Here is a 24,947-nt window from a genome sequence, read left to right as displayed (position 1 = left end):
GAGCAGGAGTCGGAGGACGGGACCGGGACTGACCGCTCCCGCCTTTCCCTACTCTTTCCTCCGCTTGCCTAACCTGACGTCCCGACCAGGGTCTAAGGACGGGGTCTGTCCACCGGGGCACCCCGAGCGCAGGAGCGAGAAGGACTAGAGAGAGGCACCGTGTGCGTAGGTGCGAGGGGGTGAAGGTAGAGGCTGACTGCGTGACATCAGTCACTGCGTGACAGTGGCCAAGTCATGGCCATCTCTGAGCTTCAGATTCTTCGCGTGTAATCAGACCCACTTCCAACTCAGAGACCTCGGGAAAGGCAGTGCGCGGGGGAGGCCGGGTTCCACGTGCCGGCATAATTACACGAGTCCGTGGGTCCTTCCCTGCAGTGGGCCCTGCGGGCCCCGTCCCTGTGTCTGGGACGAGGTGGGCCAGGCGGACGGGAGGTGGTGGCGCCACCTGCTGCTGCGGAGCCGGGGGCGCACGCCCGTAATTAGCAGCGCGCTCACTCATTAAGGGGCCCTGCTAAGAATTTCTGTTTAATAATGATGGCAAATTAGTTATGATGGTAAATAGTCATCTCAAAATCCAACAGACTAAAGCCATCGCCAGCCTGGAAGGGCTCCAGGCCGCCCCCAGTCACGGGCTCGGCTGTCGCCTGGGGCAGCCCAGCGCCGCGGGGACCCCTGCGCCGGGAAAGGCCGCGCGGCGGGAGGGGCAGGGCGACAGGCCCGGGGTGGCGGGGTTCGGCCACAGCGCCTCCCGGCGGCCGGAAAGAAGAAAGACGGAGTCCGAGCCAGGGAAGCGGGGACAAAGGCCCAGCGCCAGGGAGCGCCGCGGTTGCCGGGAGGCGGAGGGGGGACGGAGGGGCGCTCACGCCCACCGCTCTGAGCGGGCACAGGCCCCGGCCGGCGGCCCAGGGAACGGCCTGCCACACACAGCCGGGCTCCCCCTCACCTCTGGGCCTGGCATGGGCCCCTCAGGCCTTCTGTTTAGGTTCCGGGACCGCACACACTCTCCTGCCTTCACCTCCAGGGGTCTGAGAGTTCAGCAGGCCTCAAGGCCCACCTTTTCGAAGAACAGCCTGTGCTGTCCTGGACTGGGGCGCTCCAGCCCCACAGCCATGTCCATCCTCCCACGGAGAGGCTCTGCCCTCTGGGCCCACGAGGAGCAGCCTTGCGAGATACATCCACGTGTGACTTCCCGTGGGATTTCCTGCCTGGCCAGCACATTCTGTGAAGTCCTCGGGAGTCCGAAGGGTTAGACTCCTCCAGGTTAAGGCCCATCCCTTTTCGGAAAAGAGTGTTTATAAGTTGAGGAGAGTCGTGGGCTTATTTGTAAAGAGTGGGGCATTATTGCTGGGAGTGGACACACGCTCCTGCCCTGGGCCGGAGGGGCTGCGAGCCAGCGCCTCCCGGGCAGGCGGTGAGTGTGCTCGGCCCTCTCCGAGAAGAAGTCATCTGTGGGGGTCTCAGAGAGAGTTCAGTGTGAGGGGAGGGGCTGCTGCTGGCGCAGGGAGGAGTGGCATGTGATGTGAGGGACGGTGTGTTCATGGCTGGGCCTCTTCAGGACCGGGGAGGACGCCTGGACTCCCCAGCCCACGGGGGAATGGGCGGGGGGGGGGCAGCACCACGCTGCCCGCACGCACGTGCAGCATTCAGCTGGCTCCCAGGTCCAACAAGTCACAAGTCAGCACCCCGAGGCATTTGCTTGGAGAATGAATGGTCCCTGTGCTTACTGCGGTCACCTGCCCCCCCCCAAGCAGGCCTGGCCCTCCCCCTGCCTGGTCCCCAGGAAGGAGCTGCACCCCCTCTTCTCCTGGTCCTTCCCGTTGCTGTCCCTCCCACTTTCCGTCTCAACTTCCCCCTCCTTTCTCTCTCTCCCTTCTCCTTGTGCCTTTCTCCCCTCTCCATACTTTCTCTCCTCCTTCTTTATTCTCCCTTCTCTTCTTGCCTCTGCAAAGCAAAGAGTCTGGGCATTTGGGGTAGATTATAAAATGGAGACCCCTGTTCACCTGACCACTCCCAACATTAAGCATGTTTCCCTGAAAGTGCTTGTCTAGTTTCCTGCCTACCTTCTTCGGGACCCTAGCCTGGGGTGTGTGTGTGTGTGTGTGTGTGTGTGTGTGTGTGTGTGTGTGTTTGCTGGGCGTGGGTAAGGTAGGGCAAATGGATGGCCTCTAGCTGCTGAGAGTCAGGCTATGTGGTTGGGGGTTGAAGTGCCCCTGGGAGGCACTTGCACCATGCCTTCCAGTCGGCTTGTGTTGTGTGAAGGTTTCCTCTGCATGTCCTCTGTGCGTTTGTTCTGGTGACTGCATGGTGGCTGTGTTCTCTATTTATTGCTCATCTGCTCCCTTCCTTGCACGTGAACTTTTGATGAGACCCAGCCCACTGTACTGTATGTAGCAGGTTGTGCACTAAATGTGTATTGGTGCTAATGCGGTTTCATGCAGACGCGTGCTGTCCATTGCTGCGTGGAGAGCTCTGGACAGCTCTGTAGGAGGGTGCGGCTGTGAGACTGGGCGCGTGCGTGTGCATCTGGGCGGTTTGGAGTGTGTGTGCCCTGGAGACTGTGCCTGCAGAGGAGACATCGGATGGACGGTTCTTGGGTTTGTCTCTAAGAACCAATCTGTAAACAGGAAATCAGAAAGGCAGGCCCTGTGTTGTTCCGGGCAGACGGTCTGTGGGTGTCCGGAAACTGCTCTGCAGACAGGTGGGCAATAAGGGAAAGGGCTGCACTGAGTTTAAGATGGGGGTGAGGGGAGTGTGTAACGTGCAAGGTGGGGGTGTACTTGTGTAGATCATTGAGAGTGTGTGTCTGGTGCACTCTGTCAGCCGGGCTGTGCCTGCCTGCCCCTGCGGAGCCCTGCCCAGCGCAGCGGAGCTCAATCAGCCGCTGCATGAATACACTCAAATGGAAAGTTGTGCTCAGCTGACCGGAGAAATTGGAGCCTTGCTAGCACTGCTCCCTCCTCCCTGGCTCCCTCCTGCCCTCCCTCCGGCCAGAGAGCTGGGGGCCCTCCAACAGGGCAAAGGAGGCTCAACTCAGCTGGGGCCGGAAGAGATGGGGGGGTGAAGGATTTGGGGCCTGTGTCAAGTGGGTTGGACATCTCAACCCCAGCACTTGGGGGGGAAGGGGATAAAGGAAGGCCCAGAAAAGTCCCAGAGGTGGCAGCCAGAGCTCCAGGTGACAGCCATACAAAGACCAAGACTCAGGCGGGCACTGAGGAGGCCACAGAGGCAGAGAAAGGGAGAGAGAGGAGACAGCGTCCAGTGCTCTGGGAGGCCGAGTGTGGCCACTACACACCACAGGCCCGGGACTGTGCTGCAGGCTCCAGTGACCTGAGCCATGGGCGGGCTCCAGAAGGCGCTGAGCTGACCAGGTCTGGTTTCATAAGAGCTAGGAGAGCACTCCTCCGACACAGCCCTCACCAGTGTTCTCACTGCACCCCACTCGGCCCACCTAGGCCTGGGCCCGGCCCTCCAGCACCTCACTGGAGTCCAAAGTCCAGCCATCACTGGCCTGCATCCCCAATCCCAGCCCAGACAGCCAGGTTCTTGCGCGTCCAGTCTCACCATTGGTCAACATCCCCACCCCGTGCCGGGGCAGCTTCCAGGTCATTTCATTGAAATCAGCTATACATCTCGCCTGGGATAATCAACTGTGCTGGGCAGTCAATTCAGCAGGATTGGAGGAGGGCAAGAAGAGAGGCCAAGTTGGGGCTCAGGGCCCAGGCTGGAGTGGGGGCGGGGGGGGGGGGGGTGCGCCGGCAGGAAGGAGCAGATTGACCTGTCTTCCCTCAGGCGGGCTGCTTTTAGGGGTCCATGACTTTGATACAGATTTTCCCCGTTTTGAATCCCATTCTGCCAGTTTAGATTTCCTTCTCTGAGAGGTGGGAACGAAGAGAATATCCCCCAATGGGCTGTAATTCTTCAAGCCCCTTACACACTAGAGTAGGCTGCCCGAGGCCTCTGCACACGGGACGTTCTGAGGCTCTGGCTGGGGCACCGGGTGGGAGCGCGCTGCGCTGGGGGCATGTGCGCCAATACTGCGGCACGGCTGCAGGAGGGGAGCGGGCGGCTCCCACAGTCCCGACCAGGGGATGGATGGTTAACGCTGAGGCCCGCTTAGGCAGCCTGGCGAGGCTCCCTCGAGAGCACGCACTGACGCACCCCGTACTGAAGGCCCGGTCCACACCACTCCAGGCTTCTGAGCTGCGCTCGGCAGCTGAGACGGCTTTTCGGCCAGTGGGGCTTCAGACAGGCCCTGCCTGGGAGTTCTGGGACGTTGACTGTCTTGCAGTGGCTTTGAGGGACCCAGAAAGAAGATGCGCACGCAGCTGATGAAAGGATATCTGGAGAGAAAGGGGCCTCTTCCCCTCACTCTGATGTTTAAAGAGGCAGGAGCCAAATCCAGTGTAATAATAGTCACAGCGCCTCCAGGTAAAGGGTGGACTGGGGAGGTCATGGAGCCCAACACCCTACTACCCTCCAGTCGAAGCAAACCAATTCCTCAGGAGAAGAGGAAGGTCCACCAGGGCTGGCCTGGTGACCGTATCTGCGGGTTGACTGGAGCAAGGAAACCCACCTCCGCCCACTCCAGATCCCACAGCACGCAGGCCCACTGCGCAGGAAGGCCCTGCACGGACCCTTTCCGGCAGGCGTCCCGGAGCCACTCCTCGAGGAACCAGGTCCGTATGGGCCGCCCAAGCCACACACAAAGATCTACACTGCAGCTGTGCACATGAAGACACAGACTGGACACACAGTGGTGCACTGGACACACATGTCTATCGAAAGTCACACACATGCCACTTTACACGTGGGCCTTGACTGCGAGGGAAGCCTGGCATTCAGAACTGCGCGCGTCTGCGCCACTCCCAACAGGCCTGTGCCTCTTCTGTGGGGAATCTGCGGGTGAGGTCAGAAAGTGAACACGAGCGTGTTTGCATTTGTACAGGCCTGGGTGGAAACACAGGAGACGAGAGAGGGAGCGATGGATGACAGACAGTGAGACAGGCCAATAGCAGGTGGGCGCCGCCCGGCAGGGCCTCGGCCTCCGTAGCCCAGGCTGCTGCGAAGTCTCAGCCCCCTTTCCGCGGCGGAGGCGGAATGGGCCCCGGGTGCCGAAACTGGCTTCCTCTGTAGGGCGTGTTGAGAGAAGAAAGGATTTTAACTCCACAGGTTTGTCTCCTGTCCCAGACAAAAAGGCGTTTGCTTCCTAGTGTCAACGGTCAAGGCCCTTGCAGAGGTCACTCTTCAGCAGTGCCACACCTTTCCTCCCACCCTTAAATTCTGGTTAGGCAGTTGGGCGGGGTCCATCCAGACGCTCCTGCCACCGTCTGAGACAGCCACTGCTTCGAGATTCCAGGCCCAAGAACTCAGTCAGTATGTGACAAGCCATTTAAAGAAACAAGGGGAGGGGCCAGATCCCTCACCCAGGACATCACGGTGTGCACCAGAACAGAGGTCCAGGCTGGGCGGAGCCCAGGCGGCCCCTTCTCCAAATGCCTCCCCCTGGGGTCAACACTGCCTGGAATGTGGCATCGTGGGGGCCGTTTCCCAGGGCAGTCACCCACGCAGACGTTCTGATGGGCCACAGAGCTTGGGAGCTCTGGAGGTTGTCTGCGAGCCCTGGTTGTAAGCAGTGCTCTCAGGCACCTTCTGCTTCACACACACAGGGCCCTGGGCATACAAGGACCCACTTGCACACCCAAGGCACCTGCGGATCTGGCCACCTCTCTGTCCAGCCCGGCCTGCATAGACCCCATGGTGCTGCCAGAGACAAAAGCAAGTCTGAAGTCAAAATGAGTTTGGAAACTGGTGCAAAAATATCAGGCACATTTCTTCCTCATCCTCCTCCCTTTGGAAACTGGACTTTCAAGGGAAGGCAAGTTTTCTGAAACTACCTCTTTGGCTCCTTGCAGGGTGCACGCTGGCCTGGCCCGGCCCAGAGCAGCGGAGGTACCACCAGCCACGCCATCACAGGGGACTGTGGGGACCCTACATGGGCCAGGGAGGCCTGGGGCCAGAAGAACCTGGTTAGCAAAAGGAGGTGATTTTTTTTGTTTGTTTTTGGTTTAAATGTAAGTTGACTCTGAAATGTCTTGGGGTTAAATCCCAAAAGATAGGAAGAAATTTCAGGGAGACGGATCGAGACCCCCAGGGCAAGTGACCCAGTCACACTGATGAATACACTGGAGGTGAGAGGGGTTCCGCGCAGATTCTAGACCCCACACTCCTTAAACTTCTTCTACCTTGTGCTTCCTCCCCTCCCTACCCCGTCTACAGCTGTCCGCCCGCCCCAAAAGAGGACAAAACCTGTCCGCTAGACTCTGGGTGGATGCTTGGATTGGGTGGCCTTGTGTGTGTCCCTTAAAAATAAAAATAAAAAGCAACAACCGCAAGACACCAAACACACCCTCAGCAACCCACCAGGGCCGTGGCAGGCTGCGGTTCCTGGAGATCCAGGCCTGGCAGCCGGCACCGAAGAAGCGGCACCCTCTCTGCCTTCTCGGCCAGATCTGGCTTTGGTTCTCTTCCGAAGGGCCTGTTCCCATGTCCTCCCCTCCCTTCCCCAGGAAAAATGCTCAGACCCAGCCTTAAACTTCCGCCCCCCGCTCTGACCGCACGGTTGCGGCGGAAGGACGGTGCGCCTCCGCACCCCAGGCTGGGGCAGTAGCACGGACAAAAACACCAGTCTCCAGGAGTGATAAGAAAATGGAGAATACTGTATTTGCTTTAGAAAGTTTTTACATATAGATAAACACGCAGTTAAGATAACAGTGAAAGCGCCCTACGGGGAGTGAGAGATATCTCCCAAGCAGCTAGGAAATACTTGAAATCGCTTTTGCATAAGAATACTACGTCTCGCTCTCCGCTTTTGCTAGCCACAGGGTCCCTCGTCTTACCCTAGCCCCCCCAGCACGCCTTAACTGCCAAGTGGATGCCTGGAACACCCATGGGGAGAGGAACCCCCCAAAAGGAAAGAAACAGGTGAGCAGGGAGGGGGGAGAAGGAGGGAGAAGAGAGAGAGAAAGAAAGAAAGGGAGAGGAGGAAAAGCAATATCATATACAGGCAATTTCTACACATATATTACAAACTGGGAAAATGACCGATCATTAAGATATACATAATTCATATAAAATTTTGAAATAAAAATAAAAATCTGTTACAGTCATAACTATTCTTTTTCCACATTTATAACCAGTACCCACACAGGCAGTGACAGAGTGGAGAGAAAAAGGTGCTTACGAAGAAAATGATTGTCTGCTGAACAAAAAAACAGAAAATTGCATCTTGTTTGACCAATACTTGGACTTCAAAACAGAGAGAAAGAGAGAGAGAGAGAGAGCGAGCAACAAAAGGCCAGAAACATTTGCTATTTCCCTCTCCAGGAGTTTTTTGTTTTGTTTTTTTTTAAACAAATTCCGAAGGGGATGGTGGTTTTATTTTTTCCTTTTTGTCTGTTTTGCTTTTGTTGTCTTGTCATTGTGGTGGTGGTCGGTTTTTGTATAGTCGATTCTTTTTAAATCGTTTTAAACTAGAGAGGATATTTTCCCAGATACAAATAAATCGTCATGCAGGCGGGGTGCCGGGTCCGTGGGAACCGAAAGGAGAAGCCGTGCTTGTCCTAGAAAGTATACAATTGTCACCTCTTTTACGTTTTCCGCCCACGACATCAGCGTCTGTGGCTGTTGGTGTCGCGGTCCTTTGGGGTGGCCGTGGTGGTAGATGGTTGGGGGTTTGTTGACTGTTTTGCATTAAATTTACTTTTCTTGGTTTTTGTAGATGTTTGGCTGGGGGTGGGAATGTGTGTGTACGTGTGTGCTGGATTGTGTGTCCTGATACCGGTTTGTTCTGGGGCTGGAGGAGGAAGAGGAGGGAGAGGAAGAGGTCGAGGAGGAGGAGGGAGACGAGCAGGGGACAGAGCGGGAGGAGGGCGGCCTTGGGTATCATACATCACATTCCGAGTCGCTGGAGGTTACCGAGAGGATGGAGGTGCCGGTGTCCGCGCGCTCCGTCAGGCTGGACACGCTGGTGGTGGGGCTGGCCGCCGTGGACGGCGACTCTGCCGAGCCGTGCGTGGGGCAGCCGGGCTCCGCCAGCGAGCGCATGCCGCTGGGTCCAATGGCCTGGTGCTGGAGCCTGCAGGAGACAGAGAGCGGCGCCTGCCCTGACACGGCGGCCGCGCCGCCCGTCGCCTCCGAGCCCTGTCCCGGAGCCCACGCCGCGGGGAACAGGGCCTGCTGCCTCCCTTGCTCCCGGGCCTCCCCGACTCCGCGCCCTTCGCTCTCGCCCCCGACTCCACTCTCAGTGCTCATTCCCTTTTCCAAGCACCAGGCCGCTTCTGTAGCACCGCAGAACCTCCCCTGCTTGGGTTTTTGACGCCTCTGCCCTCCCCGAGGCTCCCTGGAGCTTCCCGAGGCTTCCCAGATAGGGGCCGGCCTCCAGAGAGAGGTAGAACCCGAGGCCGACCGCCTGGGGAGGCCTGGACGATCGCAGCTAAGGACACAGAGCCCCGAAAGGGCAGCAGTTAAGGAGGCACAGACAGGGCGTCTCTTCCTCCCCGCCCCTGGTACTGTTCAAACTAAGCCGTCTGCCCCAAGAGCAGTCTGGCCTCGCTATGCTCCCACCCCAGCTCCTGCCTCAAACACAGTCCCGGGGGAGGACTGGCCGGCTTTGCTCTCCGGCTGCCTGTGCAGAGCGCACGAACCGGGAGAAGAGAAAACACGGAAGCTGAGAGCAGCAAAGTGAGGAAAGAGGAGGAGAGAAAAGGGGGAGTGAGAAGTAAGGAGGGGGGCAAAACTGTCTCCAGCTCTCCCTTTCCTGGGGCCAAGCAGCGTCTGCATGAACCTGGTGTCTCTGAGCTCTCCCTACAAAGAGGCCTTCCCCTGGACCTGGGTGCTCCCCTCGTTAGGCGAACACTTGGCTCCAAAGGCAGGTGCGAGGGCTGAAGGCTCGGGCCTGGGCCGTCTGAACCGGAACACGGTAGCTCCAGGAACTCCCGCTCGGCCCGCCGCCCCCACGGCTGTCAGCCTCAGGGGCCCTGCTCCCCGCATGAACACGAGGCCCAGCACCTACCCCGGTTCCTTGCCGGGCTCTCACTCCACTTACTCCCTTCTCCCTTTCCACTCCATTCCTTTCTCTCTCCTTTCCCCATCATTCCTTCTGGTTATTTTTCTCCCTGTTTCCTCCTGCTTCAACTCTTAGGACTGGTGGAGCTCAGCACAACTTTGTGACTCTGTGGCCAACTTGCCAGCGGCAAGATGGCTCCTGCCGGCTTTCCCATCCAGCGGGCCCAGGGGATGCTCCCCGGCCGGGGCAAGAGGGCGAACACACAGCCTCTCCACTCCCGGCCCAGCTTTCCTGCGCCTGGTCAGGCACCTTGCAATGCTTTCGGAAGTAGGCCCGCTGCACGGTGGCCGCCAGCATTCTCCCTTTGTGTCAGGGACTCAGGTTCGGTTTCCTCTCCCTGACATTTGTGGATCACTCCCCCGGTTTGTGCAATGCATGGAAATAAGAACCAGAGGGCGAGGAGCTCTTTCCTTCCTTCCCTCCTGCCCTGCCTGCAGGCTCCCGAGGAGCCCCGAGCTCTTGACCGGACTGCAGAGGTGGTGCAGCTGCCGCGCAAGGCTAAGGCTCCCCGGGGCAGGTACCAGGGGCTATGGGTGCTCAGGGTCTCACACATACACTCTCTACCCTGACGCAAACCCCTTTTAGGCAAAGCAGTCCGTAAAACCACAGCCCACCCCCTCTTCAGCGCGCCTGGGCAAGCGAAAACTTTCTGCAACCGGCCAAGGGGTCGTGGCTCCTCTCGAGCTCCGGAGCCCCTAGCACCCTGATCCGCCCGCCCTCAGTTCAACCCTTCTCCCCCCTCCCGGGTCCCGGAGACGGCAGCCAGGCCGCGGGGCCCCGCCACTGACCTGTTTTTGGCCGCCGCGGCGCGGTCGCGCTGCCTCCGGTTCTTAAACCAGTTGCCTACTTGTGTGGGAGTGAGGCCGGTGGCCTGCGCCAGTTCTCGTTTCTTGCTGGGGTTGGGGTAGGGGTCCTGCAGGTACCATTCCCGCAGCAGGCTCCGAGTCCGCTCCTTGAAGCAGTGCGTCTTCTGCTCGCCGTCCCAGATGGTGCGCGGCAGCGGGAACTTCTTGCGCACGCGGTACTTGTCCACCGGGCCGAGCGGGCGGCCGCGCAGCTTCTCGGCTTCCTGGTAGTGCGCCTCGAGCCACATGGCCTGCAGCTTGCCGTGAGACTCCTTGGTGAACTTGTGGTTCTCCAGGATGTGATAGAGGTCGCGGAAGTTGCCCGTGTGGAAGGCGACCACGGCGCGCGCGCGCAGGATCGACTCGTGCTTGTTGATGGCCTCGCACGCCCCGGGGGCCACGGGCAGCGACCAGAGGAAGCGGCCCAGCCGCTCGATGTCGCCCGTCTCCTCCAGCGTCTCGCAGACGCTGGCCACCTGCTCCGGCGAGAAGTTGAGGGTGGGCAGCTGGAACATGGACAACTCTTCCGGGGGGGCCCTGGAGCCGCCGCCGCTGCCGCCGCCGCCTGCTCCGCCAGCACCGCCGCCTCCCGCACAGTTCCCGCCGCCGCCGCCCGCGCCGCCGCCTCCCGCACCGGTCCCGCCGCCGCTACTCGCCAGAAGTAGGGAGCGGTGGTGAGAATCGGCGAAGTTTGGCAACAAGAAGTGGGAGGAATAGAGGTCTAGGGGGGAGCGGAATACCATGGACTGACCTGAGAGGAGAGGAGAAAATTCAGGGAGAGGAAGAGAGAGGGGAGGAAGAGGAGGAGAGGGGCGCGGAGGACCAGGAGGAGGGAGAGGAGAGGGGGGAGGAGGAGAAGGAAAGGAGGGGGCAGCGGGAGGAGGGGGAGGAGGAAGGGCGTAAGGGACACCCACACCCCGCACACATCCACACACACACACCCCCGCGCAGCCACATAGAGGGAGGACGGCGAGCGGCCGGTGCGCGCGCGCAGAAGGCGCACCGAGGCGGGGAGGGAGCGGGAGCGGGAGCGGGGCGAGAGCCAACCGCCGCCGAGTCAAGATTCAGCGATTCCACAGCAATCGCCCTAATGACAACAGCCTCATAATATCTCCCCTAAATCCACAGTGAGTGCAGCATTGAAACATTTTGTTTCGCTTTTCTATTGGTCTGCGGCGTGTCGTTGTGGCGTTGCCACGGCAACCGCTGCCAATCACTGTCAGCCCTGCCAATCAATACCGAGAACGTAAGGACGGTTTTACCACTTAGCCAGAGTCGGGGGTGGGTAGGTGGGTGGGTGGGGGGAGCGGGAGGGGAGGAAAAGAGGGAGAGGGGGAGAAGGAGCATTTTTTTTTAATGTTTTCAACTCTTAATCTCACCACGTCCCCCACTTCTCTCTTCTCTTCCTCTCTGATTTTCTCGTTGTCTCTGAGTTCCCTTCTCTCTTCCCCAAAGAAGTTGACCCAGAAATTGAAAAAGCTATGGGCATAGAGTTATTGAATGGGATGAGCAGTTAAACGCGGGGGGGGGGGGGGGGGGGAGAGGCTCCTCGTGCGGCTGGAAGGCCGAGGGCCAGCCCGAGGAGAGAGGCGGGCGGACAGCCGAGGGGACGTGGTGCGCAGCCCGGCTGCCTCTTTCTGCCTACGTGACCGCTAACGGTGGCGAGGAAGGAAAGATAGATGAGGTCACGGGACCCACTGCCCGAGCTGACCCTGGGGCTGCAGGCTGCTGTGCCCCGGGGTTGGGGGGGGGGGCATCTGGTGCTTGGGAGTCGGAGCCCAGAAGCTGGGATGCTGGAAGCCGCTCTGGCCTCCCCCTTCCTGATGCTCCGCCGCGTTTACCCCACCTTCCTCCGCACGGGAACTGGCTTCTCTTTCCTCTGTCTCCGAGTCAGAGAACCTTGATTTCCCCTATTGCCCTGAATTTTGAAGCAGCAGGGAAAATAACAGTACACTTCTTTCTATCTTAAAAAGCAACCCTCCTCTTTGTTTCCTCTCAGACTTCGGCGGCTTCCCCTACGAGCTGCGGAGGAGGCCCGAAAGCTGAGCAGGCCGGGAGCTGACCGGAGCCGCCCGCCTCCCACGCCCGGTCCCCCCCACGGGGGGCTCTGGGTCTGTCCACCAGCAGCAGAAGGGCACTCGAACTTTGGACGCTGCCACAAAGAAGTGGCTAGGCCTGAAAATTGCTTGTAAAGAAAAAAATAAACTGTCGAATTTCTCTAAGGCAAGTAACATCACAAACCTCAAACAGACCCCCTCCAATGCCCATGGAATGGCGAGAGCCCCCCTCCCTCCGGGTGCCGCAGCCCGCAGGCCGGGCATGAGTATTTATTCTAAGGTATGTCGCTTTTAAGAAGATGTAATCAGCATCTTGAGCCGGGCCTCCCTTTGTGAGGCTTCTGTAACTGTGAAGTGTGATTTACGCAGATTTGTCGGGGTCAGAGGCGTCTTTCCTCTGAGCACTGTGTATATTTAGACAGGACTCAGTTTGGTGTTTAAACGTGTATATTTTGAATGAGTTCACACACAGTAGCCAACAATGCCCACATTGTCGGCCCGTGTACAACGCGTATTGAAACGCAGCGTCCAGACTTCAACTAATCTGCCCTCAATAAAGCTGACATAATTATCCTAAGCTGCCTTTCCAGAAGAAAAATCATTGAGGAATTCAAAACTTTTTTTTTTAAAGATCTTTTCTACATTCCGATGCAGATCTGGGAGCGAGGTGCTGAGTCCCCAGCACTTGGGAGATCTCAATGAGGGAAGAGAGAGGGAGAGAGAATTTAAATGGGAAAACTAACGTGACTGGGGCTGTGAGCGTCCCAGCCCCTCACCACCCCCCGCCCCGCCGGGCTCCGGCCCTCCCGAGGCCCCGACTCCCGGAGCGCCAGGCCTCCTGGCTGGAGAAGCGAAAGCCGCGCTGGAGGCTCCGCCGGGCAGGGAGGCTCTGGGCTAGGCCAGGGGGCCGACGCTGGCCCACTCGGCCCGACGCAGCTGAGGGTCGTTGGTTTTAAACCTGAGGACTGAGGCCGGGAAATATTCGCCTAAAGGGAAGCCCGGCCAAGCCCCACTTGGGGCGATCTCCAGATATCTTTGTCCAGGGCGTGGGTCACTTTCCGCTCCGCAGCGAGGCTCAGGGCGGTCGGTCGTTCCCTGCGGGCCCATAAGGAGCCCTGAGGTTGGGACAGAGAAACAGACACTTCATCTTTCTTCCCAATGCCTTTCTCTAGCAGGGGAAGGATTATAGACTGAGGGGTGGGAGGGGGAAGGGGCAGAGGAGGAAGCGGGGGAGGAAGGAATGAAAAAGGGAGGGGAGTGGGTATTGTGCCGCGTGTGGGGGAGAATTCCTACGGGTGGGTTTCCGAATATTGTGTTCAACTTTTTGAAAGCAGCTCGTGACCCCGAAACTGCAACCCTTGGAGCCGAGGACCCAGGCGCCGGGCGGGCGGGTGAACCCAGCCAGTACCCTCCCCGTTCCCCAAAACCCCCGCCTCCGGGTGGGGGGACGGGGCCTCTCCCCGCCGAAGAGCGTTCGGCTCCGGAGGGAGGCTGAGCAGGTGCCGCGGGCTCCGCCGGGAGCGCTGAGATGGAACACCCTCGCCACTCCAGGAGAACTGAGGCAAGTGGGGCTGGTCCTCCGCTGGGCGACACCCCTGCCCCGGCCTCGGCTGGAGCGCCCGCCGACCCGCCGCACCCGGCCGTCTCCGGTAGCGGCCGCGGCTCGGGAGGGCAAAGCCGGGCGGAGCGAGGCGGCCGGGCGCGCAGCTTTGTGTTCCGGGACGAGGCCGGGCGCGGCGGGGCGGACCGGTGGCCCGAACTGTCAGAGCCGCCCCGCCGAGAGCGGCGCCGCCCGCGGAGCCCGCCTTGCAGTCCCGCGGCAGCCCGCACCTCTCCGCTTTGGCCCAAAGCACCGCGCCCGCTGCCCACAGCCCGTAAGTTGCAAGTCCCAAGAGCTGGGGAGGAAGGCGGGTCGGCCCTCGGCGCCGGAGGCTGGACTGGCTCCAGGCGGATCTGGGGGCGCACGCACTGCAGGGTCTGGGTCCAGGAGTGCCAGCCCGTGTGCCGGGGCGCGGGGGGGGGTGAGGAGGGGCGCGGCGCGGGGCCGGGGTGAAGCCGCGGAGCACCGGAGTTCCCCTCCCAAATTCCCAGTGCGCGTTGGGGCGCGGGTTGGAAGCAGAAGGACCTCGGCTTCCGGGGCCCAAGCCGCCTTCCCGGCAGCTCGGGTGCCGGGAGGTAATCCGGGGGGGGGGGTAACGAGTAGGGGGCGCCTGCACCCCGGGTGTCTCAGAGCGGGGAGATCGGAAAGGCCAGGGCAGCCTGCGGGGCCTCTGGGTAGGTCTCCCACGCCGCCTGGCCGCTCACACTCCGCGGTCTGGGACTTAGCGCCTGTACAGGCCGAGGCCACAAAACTGTCATTCTCGTCCTTGCTCAGTTCTGACCCAGGCGACAAGAAGGACAGCGCACAGGTGGTTCGAGGAGAAAGGACTTTTGGGCTCAAGAGTGTCTCCCTTTACCAGGACCTCCAGGACATTCACTTACAAATGTCAGTCCCAATTCCAGCGTTCACACCACCCACGGGAGAGGGGCTTGAGACTCCCACTCCCTCCTCGGTTTGGGTTAGCAGGAGAGCCAAGGGGTCTGCGCGCCTCTGAGAGGAGAGGATCCGAGGTCTGGGGCAGGTGCACCCACCCGGCCTCGCTCAGCTCGTCGAGGCCAGTTCCTTGCGAGGGGCAACGCCCCTTCCGGCCCCCTGGATGACAGGAGGCGGGAGCTGGCCCTGGGGCCTGAGGTCTGGGCCTCCCCGCGAGCTGCACACCGAGGCGCTAGGCGCCGGCGGTGGAAGAGGGCGCGGAGGAGCGCGGCTCTCAGGCGGGGAGGCCGCGCAGCCCTTCAAGGACCCCGATTACTTTCCTTTGATTGAAAAACAACAACAACAACAACAACTGCTCCCTCCCTGCACCCCCGCCCCCTGCCTTCGCTGCCCAGGACCCGCGCTCCAAGCAATTGTGGCCCGGGACAGTAAACACAGCTCAGTTGCCTCAACTTTCTCCACACATAAAAGTTCCCGGCGTGTGGTGAAATTTGAATATTTGATCAGCCCTTTTGAGTGACCCTCATTAGCCTGGCGCCCTGCTAAGGCCCCGCCACTGCAAGAAAGCTGCTGGGCCGGCATTTGTATGCCTTGTTAGCGCCGCTTAATGAAGCCGCCCCGACGGCTCAAAGGCGGCCTCCCGGGCTGGCGGCGCGCACCTCTCGGCACCCCGCTCTGCTTAATGAGCCCCACCGCCCGCCGAAGGCCCCTCCGCCTCCCACATTCTCAAACAGAAGGAGTTTGGCTCCGTCTTGGGCCACTGCACTTCCCACTGCCAGGCCCAGCCCCAAGAAAGAGGTGGGAGACGTGGAGGGGTGGGAGCCTCAACAGGTCAGGGGGTTGGATTTTTGCAGCCTCAGGTTGTAGCCCAGGCAATACACAGCCAAACCTGTCCCCAAATGGCCAGTTTCTAACCAATTAGTCACCCCAGGTCCTTAAAGATGCATCCTCCATGACGGAGGGCAGATGCCCGGGGCAGTGTCAGCCTTCCATGCTCCCCACTCTCCAAGTTCCCTCGGTCTCCACTGCCCAAGAGGCCACCTGCTTCTTCGCAGGAATCCCCTTATGACAGCCAGAATCAGAGCGCTAGGGCATGGCTTTGGGAAGGGATGTGCGTGCTCACCGCCTCAAACCCTCATTGCCCTCACCACCCGCGCACCCAGTCCGGCGTGATGCCAGCCGGTGGCAGCAGGGAGGGGAAGGCACCCTCCCCACCCCACGACAGAGCGTGCTCTCTCGAACCTCTCTTTAACCACGCTTCCAGTTGTTAGAAAGCCTGGAGGAAATGCTGGGGCAGCCACCCCATGCAGGACCTGGCTTGTACACTAGCTGCTCGTGTGAGATTGGGACTAAAGAAAAGGCCCGAGGGAAAGGAAGAGCCAGGTCCCTCTGGAACGAGGGGGGAACAGCGCTACCAACTATTTTCCCTTTAATCAATGGAGCAGGTGACTGGTTGGCCAGGAAATATAAAGAACCCTGTTAGAGTTGTGCCACGGTCCTCCGAAACAGACCTTCTTTCATCTCTGCCCCCTCTCTCCTCGATGCCCTTTTCCCTGGGTAGTTGCCACTCAAGGTCCCTCCTTGCTCACCCAGCTCTTCGGCTTTTAAGGGTTACTTTTGGGGGGTGGGGGTTAATGCACTGGGCTTAGGAAGCAGGCTACTCTCATAGCCACACTCTGGGCCTTCTGGAAGTCCTCCTCCCGCCCATGCCCACAACGCCTCGGCAGGCTGTCCTGGTTGATAACCTCGGGACACCATTGGAGGACAGCCAACCTCTAGAAATGAGTGTCACCCAGACAGCCCTCACTCTGCCCAAAGGCCTGGTAGGCCCCTGGGACAGGAGAGTCTTCTAAGTCCCTGTGGTCCAGGGAGGCCTCTTCTCTCTCTCCCCAGCTCAACTGGCATGCCTCACCCTGTTTGTCACCCCAGGGACACCCTCATTCAAGCTTGAACTGCTGATCTGTAGGGGCTCATCTCTGTGCTGGGCCAGGCGATGTTGGGCCTTCATTCAGGGCAAGGGCAAAGGCAGGACCGGGGAAGTGCGGGGTGAGGCTGTAGGAGAGAAAGGGGACCTGAGGCAAAGGGTAAAACTCAGCTCTGCGGCCCCAAGACCAGGCCTACCAACTGCTCAGGGGAGGAGGCAAGGGGAGGGGGCTAGGAGTCTGCGGGCAACGGTCGGGGCATCGGCGTGGGGGGCTAGATCCGAAGAGAAGGGTGGGAGGCGGGGGTCGGGGGAGAGCGCAGGGCGGGGGGGAAGGGGGGTGCGGCTCTTTAAGAACCACACTGCTGGCAGGGGAAGCTCATGGCCCGGTGCTGGTAGCGCAATGACCCGAAGGGGATTTAGAGGGAAGGGAGCGGCCCGACACCCGGGGCTCCGTCCGGGGCGACCAGAGAGGGCGAGGCGCAAGAATAAGGAGTGACTGCGTCATGAAAGGCCGCACAGAGGCGGCGGCGCTGCTGCTTTTGACTTCTGAACAGGGCTTAGAAAGCCTGCCCGGGTTAAGCAGAACTGCCTGCGTTGGGCCCTGAGCGCCGACTCCGCGGGCTCACAGTCCCGGGCCTCAGTGCTGGGAAGGCGTGGGATTAGCGGGACATTGGGGTGTCCAGGAACCTGGCAAAGTTGCTTTTGGCTCTGCAGCCGCCTGACCCTAGCGCAGAACTGCGAGCTTGACCGGCCACGCCGGGCAAGGCCAGAGAAAGAATTTTCCTTTTCCAACTTCATCTTTTTTTTGGTTTTGTGTATCCACTTCGCGCAACTCCGGAGCCTACGGATCCCAGATGGAGTCTCAACAGGTGCCCGGGTAAGTCCATCTAAGAATTCCTCAGCCCCTCCCGGGCCCCTTTCCATCCCCCGTCCCAGTATCCCCCCCGCCGCCTGGATTCCTTGTGCTCCTCTCGCGGGTGAAGGCAGGAGGAAGAAGTTTTGAGGCGCGTGAGAGGTGCCCTCACCCTGGGTGTCTTCGGGTTCCCAGTTTTAGCCCAGGACCGCTGGCCGGTGACGCCCGCAAAGCTTCACCCAGTACCCGCGGGTCCCTATCCCTCTTTACTCAGTGGTGGGCCCTGGTTCCCCAGGTTGTGAGGAGGGAGGTGGCGGAACGTCCCCAGCAGGAAGGAAGGGGGCGGCGGACACCTTGACCCGGAGGCCTTCGAGGGGGTTGATAACCCAATATACACCCTCGTTTAAGAGAGACCCAGGGTCCCTCCCGGGGAGCCCGCACTAGCTCCACGACAGCCCACGGGAGAGCGCCGCGGCAGCTGGGGGTAGGAGCAGCGTGGAGGAGGCGGAGGGGCGAGAGGCGGGGGAGCAGAGAGAGGCAGCGGCAAGAAATCCGGGGCGTCCGAGTGTGAAGTCGTAAAATGTCTTCAGAGCGCGCGGAAAACAGGCGTGCGTGCTCGCGGGCGCAACCTCTTTGTCACACACACTCTTATACACGCACTCGCACCCACCCCGCACCAGTAGCCCAAGCACGCGGTCTGCAGCTGTGCAGAGCCGCAAGCTACCGCGCCCCAGCCGAACGGGAGGGGAGCCGCTCTCCTACGCCCCGCTCTCCGGCTGCCAAGAACCCTTCCACGCCGCCATCGGTGCCTGGAGAATGACTGGGGGGAGATGAGGACCCCCAGGGCTGGGGCGCGGGGAAGATCTTACCTGTGGCAAGGTAGGGGAAGCCAGGAGCAGGAAGCAGAGGCGGATAAATATTCATTAGGAAATGTGTTTCCTTTTAAATCGCGCCAGCGTGTTTTTTCTCCTATCTCTCTTTTCCTTCCTCCCACCCTCTGTCTTCTTGTGAGGCTCTCCCCCTTTCTCGCTCAGTCTGCCTCCCCCCACACACTCCTCCCCACTTTCCTGCGAAAGGCCGGGTGGATCCCCGTCTAGCTAACCTGTTTGGAAGCCTGAGTAGCGGACAGAGCCTCCCCAGCGGTTTGTCTTCGCTCTTGGGGCGCGAGTTCCCGATCAGCCCTCCCTCCGGTCGCCCAGCCCCTTACCCCCTCCTAAATTACTACATCATTAGCTTTATTTTCCGGGGTGTGGGGGGGGGGTTGTGGGGGTGGTAACGCACAGCCCTACCTACCTCTCCAAAGCGGGCCAAAAGCTGTGGATACCGGAGGCTGCCCCAAGCCCATCCCCACCCCCAAGTTCCCACCCCACATCCCCACCCTGTCTTGTTTCTTCTTCCCATTTTTACATCTCCACCTCTACCCTGAACCAACCCAACTCCACCATCCTTCCCTCTCCCGCCACCGCCAATTTGGATCCCCTGGGGGGTCAGCCGTGAGATGCCAGGGCTGTAGGTAGGTTCGACGCACCGAGGTTGGGACTTCATCCTGAAGTGGGCGTGAGGTAGCTTTTCCAGTCCTCCTTTGCCACGTCGGTTTTCTAGCTTGACCCCGAGTGGGCACCTGGGCAGCTTGGGCTTAGTATCAGAACACGAGGGTGCCCATCAAGGCCCTCGCCTGCCAGGCCCCAGGGTCCCCGGTTTGGGCCCTTTGGTGGAGCCTGGAAGGCTGCATGTTGTTTGGGGGAGAGGTGGCCTCACTTTGTGGGAATGAACAGGAGAGACAGACCGACACCCCGACGGACTTTTAGGAAAACACTGACCTGACGTTAGCCTCAAGTCCGAATCTTTCTCTCGCACGCTCTTGAGAAAACACATCTACAGGACTCCAGGAACTCACAAGTCCCCTCCGAGAAGCGTTTCCAGCCGCCAGCGAGCCTGTGCGCACGCTCACGCCCACTCCTGCACCGCAGCGGCCTGCGCTCCCGCTGACCTCAGAGAAGGCGGAAAGGTGGCCCTCGGTGGAGACACACCGTGAAACTCAGGACGACCCTGACCACCATTCTTGGTACCTTTCCACCCCGCTCGAGGTCGCAAGGCCACGCCAAGGGCTGTAAGGGATGGTGTGGCCCCAAGGTGCTTGGGGGTGGCCCGGCGTCCGGCTGTGCTCCCTGCACCCAGGTGGGGGCGGGAGGAGGGGCCGAGGGGGCGGGCCCAGGCTGTTCCCAGTTCCCAGTAACACTGCTCAGGGAAATCCGAGGAGGAGAGTTTCGGACGCACTCCCTCACTAGCTCCCCTCCCGCGGAGGCGCTGTGACTTCTTCACTAGGGTCCTACCCCTTCCCCAGGCTCTCGGGGCTCAGGTGGCCGTTTGGTGGCCAGGGACGCGTTTTTCAGCCTCAAGGTGATGTTGCGACTTCTCCCTCTCCCATTCGGTGTGGACCGTTTAGTCCCAAATCCACCAGGAGAGATCCCACCGGCTGTTTCGACCCCTTGCGGATGTGTGTGGCGCAGGCTCGTCTCAGGGTCTCCCTCCTCCTGCAAGGTTAAGAAGCGGGGCAGTTGCAGGTGTAACAGGCCTGTAGGGCCCTGAGGGCGGGAAGCCTTATTAACCTCGCACCTCACTTAGGGCCCCACGCTTGCCTGTCTCCCCTTCCGCCTGCAGACCAGGAGGTCGCGCGCGTGTCCCTTGGCTGCACACGGAGTGTACATGCAGTTTACACTCTGAAGTTTACGTGCAGAGAGAATCCTAAGAACACTAACAGCAGAGTCGGAGACAGAATCATTCGAATGCTCGATGCACGCCCAGTTGTCCAGATGCAGACAAAAGCCGCAGCGCCCCCGGGAGTGACCCCAGCCACAGGGGCACATGTGCAGGAAGCCACACGCAGGGAGAGTGGGCCGAGGAGGATGCAGGCCGCCAGGCCCAGGGGCTTCCTGCTAGAGCGATGCTGGCTCCTCAGGGGGAAACTTTGTTGAACCGACTCAGGGAAAGATTTCGGGTCAAATCCTGGAGACTAGAAAGAGCACCTCATCCACCCGGAAGGCGACCCTTTCACCTTCCTCTCAGCTGGGCTGGAGACGCCCAGAAGAAGGCAATCCAGGAAAGATCTGTCTGCCCTGGATGATTTGTTATTACTAGGGGCTGCCCTACGAAAGGGAATGAATAGGGTGGAGAGCAGAGGCTGTGAGGTCCCCAAATTCTAAAGTGGATGTTCAGCTCCAACGGTTCAGGGAGGGGGAGGTGCCCTATTCTCTGCCCTTTCACTCCTCTTAACCTAGATTTAGTCATCAGAGAGAACCTTCGCTCTCAGCTCCACACCGCCTTGCCCATACTTCCATTCCAATCCCCTTTATAGCAAATAATCTGCAAAAGAACGCTCTAAAGCAAACCGAATTGTTTATTAAACTGTGGTGTGTATGTGAGAGAGAGAGAGAGAGACATATATTGGGAAGTTCTCAGCCCCGACTCTCGACTCTCCCGTCCTAGGCAGAGCGCACTGTCCCCACAAGCTGGGGAGCAGCTGTGTCCAAATGCCCGAGGAAGTGCACAAGCTCATTGGTGGTTTCAGTGTGTGGTTTTCCGTTTGCCTGCCCAGTCTCCGTGAGCCTTCCAGACAGTGTCCACTACGGTTTCCCAGCAGAAGATGCAGGCACACTGGACTCGGTGGAGCCCTCTCTTCCACTTCACCTCCCTCCCCAACTCTCTCTCTCTCTGAAAGTAGAGGGTAAGTTTAGAAAATCTTTTAGAGAAAAAGAGAGGGGAGAGGAGACACAGAGAGAGACAGAGAAGCATGAGAAAAGGAAAGGAAAAAAAGAGGACGTTCTGAGCCAGCAACTTGGATGAGCACCCTCCCAGGAGCAGAGGAAGGGCTGTCTTGGGAGGAGACAAACCATCTGGGAAGTATGGCAAGGCAGTGCAAGCATTTGTAGTTGCCCTAGAAATGGAGGGGTTGTGGGATAAGAGTGGCAAGAATTTCTTCCCTTTTGGAGGCAGACACTGCACCCCACCTGATACACTTAACTCTTGGTAAATTTGGCAAGAATTTGTTCTTGTAGCTGTTCTAAACAATAAAGAGGGAAAACTAACTTTAGAGTCAATTGGTCTTCCTTGGAAGGGTGGTTTCTCCCAAGACTGTTCTCTCTCCTCAGGTCTGAGTCCTCTTTTTCCTTAGTAAGAGTCCATCTGCTGACACACCTGGGAGAGAGACTGCACCAGAAAGAGAGAAACGAGTAAGGAGACCAGACTCCTAAACCCAAAGTGGACCTTCCATTTCCAGAGCTCAGGCTCCGGAAACCTCCTTTACCGGCGTGTTTCTCTCCTCTTTGGGTAGTTTATTTAGAGCCTTTCAGATAACACATAACGACCAGCATTTTATAGAGTTGGAGACATTGGCTGTTACTGTAGTTACCAATTGATTCTACAAGACTCTCCAAACTCTGCTTGTCTGATTTATAAAACCGTGCATTCGTAGCTCAGCGTCTTGCAACAGTTGTCACTCAGGCAGAAAAGCGGTTCATTTTTTCAGGGCCCCAAATGCCTCGGTACAGTCACTGAAGCAAATTTTTAATTTTTAATTATGGTTCACATACAATATTATATTAGTTTCAGGTGTACAATAGTGATTAGACATTTATATAACTTACCAAGTAATCACCCCAATAATGGAGCAGTTCCCCCCCCCCTTTCCTAAATGCCCTGGTCACCTCTGCGGAAGCCACAAGGCTCAGGGCAAAACCGCCTCTTGCGTAGTTGTTGGGTTTCTTAGAGATCGCGTGGTTTCTCTCCCCTCATCCTCTCTCTTTCTCTGCTGGCCCCAGATGAGCCAACTAGAGTCGTTCTCCTCTTCCTGAGCAGAGACTCCCCGTCTAGGAAGAAGAAGCTAACCATTTCCGCTTTACTGGGCAAAGGTGTCCTGGAGTCCAGGGCTGGCTGGAGCAAGGGGAGGAGACAACCGCCGTCTTCAACAGTAAAATAAGATAGCCAGATACCCGCTACACCCCTTCAATCCCTTCTGTTAACAGTGCCAATGCGCTGGAGAGGCCGCTTCACCTGCAAAGGTGTCTTCCCTCCCGGAGGGCCCAGGCTTCCAGCCGCAGCCCAACGGAGGGCCCGCACCCCCAAGAGGAGTTATTCTGACGGCAAAAATCCCATACATTTTTAACTACAGTGATTACTAAATTAATAGCAGGCACTAAGACAGATGTCAAAACGTCTTGAAAATGTTTATCTGTGAATAATTGAGAAGGTGGTGGGACGCATTATCTGATTGTGTAATGAAATATGTATGAGGAACAGCTGTTTTCAACAGTCCCCTCCCGCCACCTCCTCAGCCGGGGCACTTCTCTTCCAAACAGGAGTCGCCGAGAAGTTGGTCGCCCACTCCGGTCCACTTGGGAGCCCGCCCCGCCCCTCCTGGGCCCCTGGTGGAGCTACGGCTCCAGCACGTCCCAGAGCCACTCGGTTTCCTGGCGGAGGACATCTGTGTGGGGTGCCCCTCAGCCACGATCTTTTGGCTCGGGGGGCCGCGTGAGGCTTCGCGCCTTCGGAGCAGGCGGGGAGTCGGCCTGCGAGGCCCAAGGGGAGCCGGACCCGAAGAGTGCGGCCTGCTCGGATGAGAGGGCCTGGGGCCCTGCGACTCAGCGGGGCGGGCCTGGGGTCACCGCGGGGTGATCGGGCTCCCGAGTGGGCTTTGTCGGTCGCTCTGGCCGCGCTGCGCACTTCCTTCCAGCCCCCAGCCAGCCCCCACTCCAGGCTTTCGTGAGGGCCTTGTTTGTTTTTCCAGCCCTGCGCCCTCCGCCCAGACCCGCTAGCAGCCTCTGGCCCAGGCTGGCGCAGGAGCGCTGGCCCCGCAGGAAGCGGAGTGAGCGGGGAAGGAGCTCTGGGGCCCCTTCTGGGATTTGGGGGCTGGGGTCAGCTGGCCGGGGAGGTGGCCTAATCGGGCGCAGGGCCTCGGTGGGCGGCGAAGGCCCAAGTCCTGGGCTTCGAAGGGGACGGGCGGCCTGCGCGGGGCCCGGGCCCCAGCCCAGCCCGGCGGGAGAGTGGCGGCGCTGTGCGGCTGCAGGACGCAGTGAGGGGCCCCATCGGACCTCGGCATTGTCAGCAACTCCCGGGTAATCCGGTGACAGGCGTGTGTGCCTGCTGGTCCCTTTGCTGCATCCCCGGCGCTTCGCACGGCAGTGGAACCGTGTCCTGCAGCTGGACCATAGGCCTGCCCGCGCCCTCCGCCTCCGCGGCCTCCTGGCCCCTCGCCTTCCCGCGCCCGGGGACCCATCTCTAGTCCTCGGAACCCAAGACGCCCCGCCCCGCAGCCTCCGGCCGCGCTGACCCTGCGGGCGCCGCCGCCTCCGACCGCTCCCGGGCCGGCTGCGGAGGAGCTGGGCGAGCGCGGCGCTGGAGCCCCGAGCTACCGCGCGGCCCCTGCCGGCTGACTCGAAGTCGAGATGTGCTCGGGCGTTATTTCTCCAGCGTTCCCCCTTTTACCTAATCCCTTATGCTTTTATTCTAATCCTACACATTACAGTTAATCTGTAATGATACCGCTTCAGAGGAACCTGTTGCATACGAGGCACGGTAATTTGTAACCTTGGAAACAGTTTTAAATAAAGATTGTAACCGTGATGTCAACTGTGTTTATTCTCCGCGGGCGGGGCGGGGGGCTGGCAGTCTCTGAGCCGCGCGGACCGAGTGTCGGGAAGAAGGGAGCGCGGCTCCGGGGCAGAGAGGCGCGGGCAGGCGGAGGGGCAGCCAGAGCCTGCTCGGGTCGGGCCGGCCCGCCGCCTGCTGTCTTTGGGTTTTTTTTCCCTTTGGGAAAACTGGGTCGCAGGAAGAGAGAGGAACGATTTGCAAAAGTCAGGAAAACTTGGTGAACTTGAGCTGCGGTGTATTGCGAATTAGCATTCAGCCGGGCTCGGCGTCCCCGGGACACCGAAGCGCCGAGAACAGAAAAGGGGCGGCGGGCAGGACCCTGGGGCTGTGAGAGCGCAGGACCAACTGTGCGCCGAGAGCTGCGCTCGGAGCTTCCTCCGCTGTAAACAAACCCGCAACGGCTGCAACCAGCAGCCGCAATTGTGCGCACGCCGAAGGCAAAATTAAACATAATAGCTTTTATTTATCTGCTGCTTTTGTATTATTAAAATATTTTTAGTTACATTGTATAAAACACCATCCACTCTGATTATTACCTGCCATATCTGTTGATCTGCTCCTGTGTATTCGGCGCAGCAATATTATCAAGAAAAAAACATATCTTATATATTGTATCTGTCAAGATATGTTACAATTTCCATTAACAAAAAAGCCACATTATTCTCGCTGAAGAAGCTATGAAGCATCTTTCATGAGCACTTTATTAATAATCACAGTTGTCAAAAAGAATTAGATATGCGTAGATTGTAGATGCAAGGAAATATTAGATACGCAGAATAAAATATACAGTGGGATTGAGGCATAACTATTTTTCTTTTTAAAATAAATTTTTACCGAGGTGGAAAAAAAAACTGAGCTATTAAGCTTACTTAAAAGATGTCTTTGTTGGTTTAATTATACTGTAGTTATTTTATAAATATGTTTCAAAGGAAGCCATATTGCATGTCAATGAGGACTCTATAAAGA

General features: G+C 59.1%; 1 protein-coding gene across 1 annotated transcript; it reads right to left on the bottom strand.

Annotated features, from left to right (window-relative positions):
* Positions 1–6,726: 6,726 nt before the first annotated feature.
* On the bottom strand, positions 6,727–19,211 carry SIX3 (SIX homeobox 3). Its single transcript, XM_037161264.2, has 3 exons — positions 19,157–19,211; positions 9,913–10,720; positions 6,727–8,134 (listed from the first exon to the last, which is right to left on the bottom strand). The coding sequence occupies exons 1-3, from the start codon at positions 19,209–19,211 to the stop codon at positions 7,942–7,944; spliced, it is 1,056 nt and encodes a 351-aa protein (XP_037017159.2). The 3' UTR covers positions 6,727–7,941.
* Between the last annotated feature and the right edge of the window lie 5,736 nt (positions 19,212–24,947).

The sequence above is a fragment of the Artibeus jamaicensis genome, unplaced genomic scaffold (genome assembly GCF_021234435.1).
Source record: "Artibeus jamaicensis isolate MK-2021 breed Jamaican fruit bat unplaced genomic scaffold, CSHL_Jam_final contig_465, whole genome shotgun sequence".
In the NCBI taxonomy this organism is placed as follows: domain Eukaryota; kingdom Metazoa; phylum Chordata; class Mammalia; order Chiroptera; family Phyllostomidae; genus Artibeus; species Artibeus jamaicensis.
Note: the sequence above shows the minus strand (reverse complement) of the source record. Positions and strands in the feature narration are given on the sequence as shown.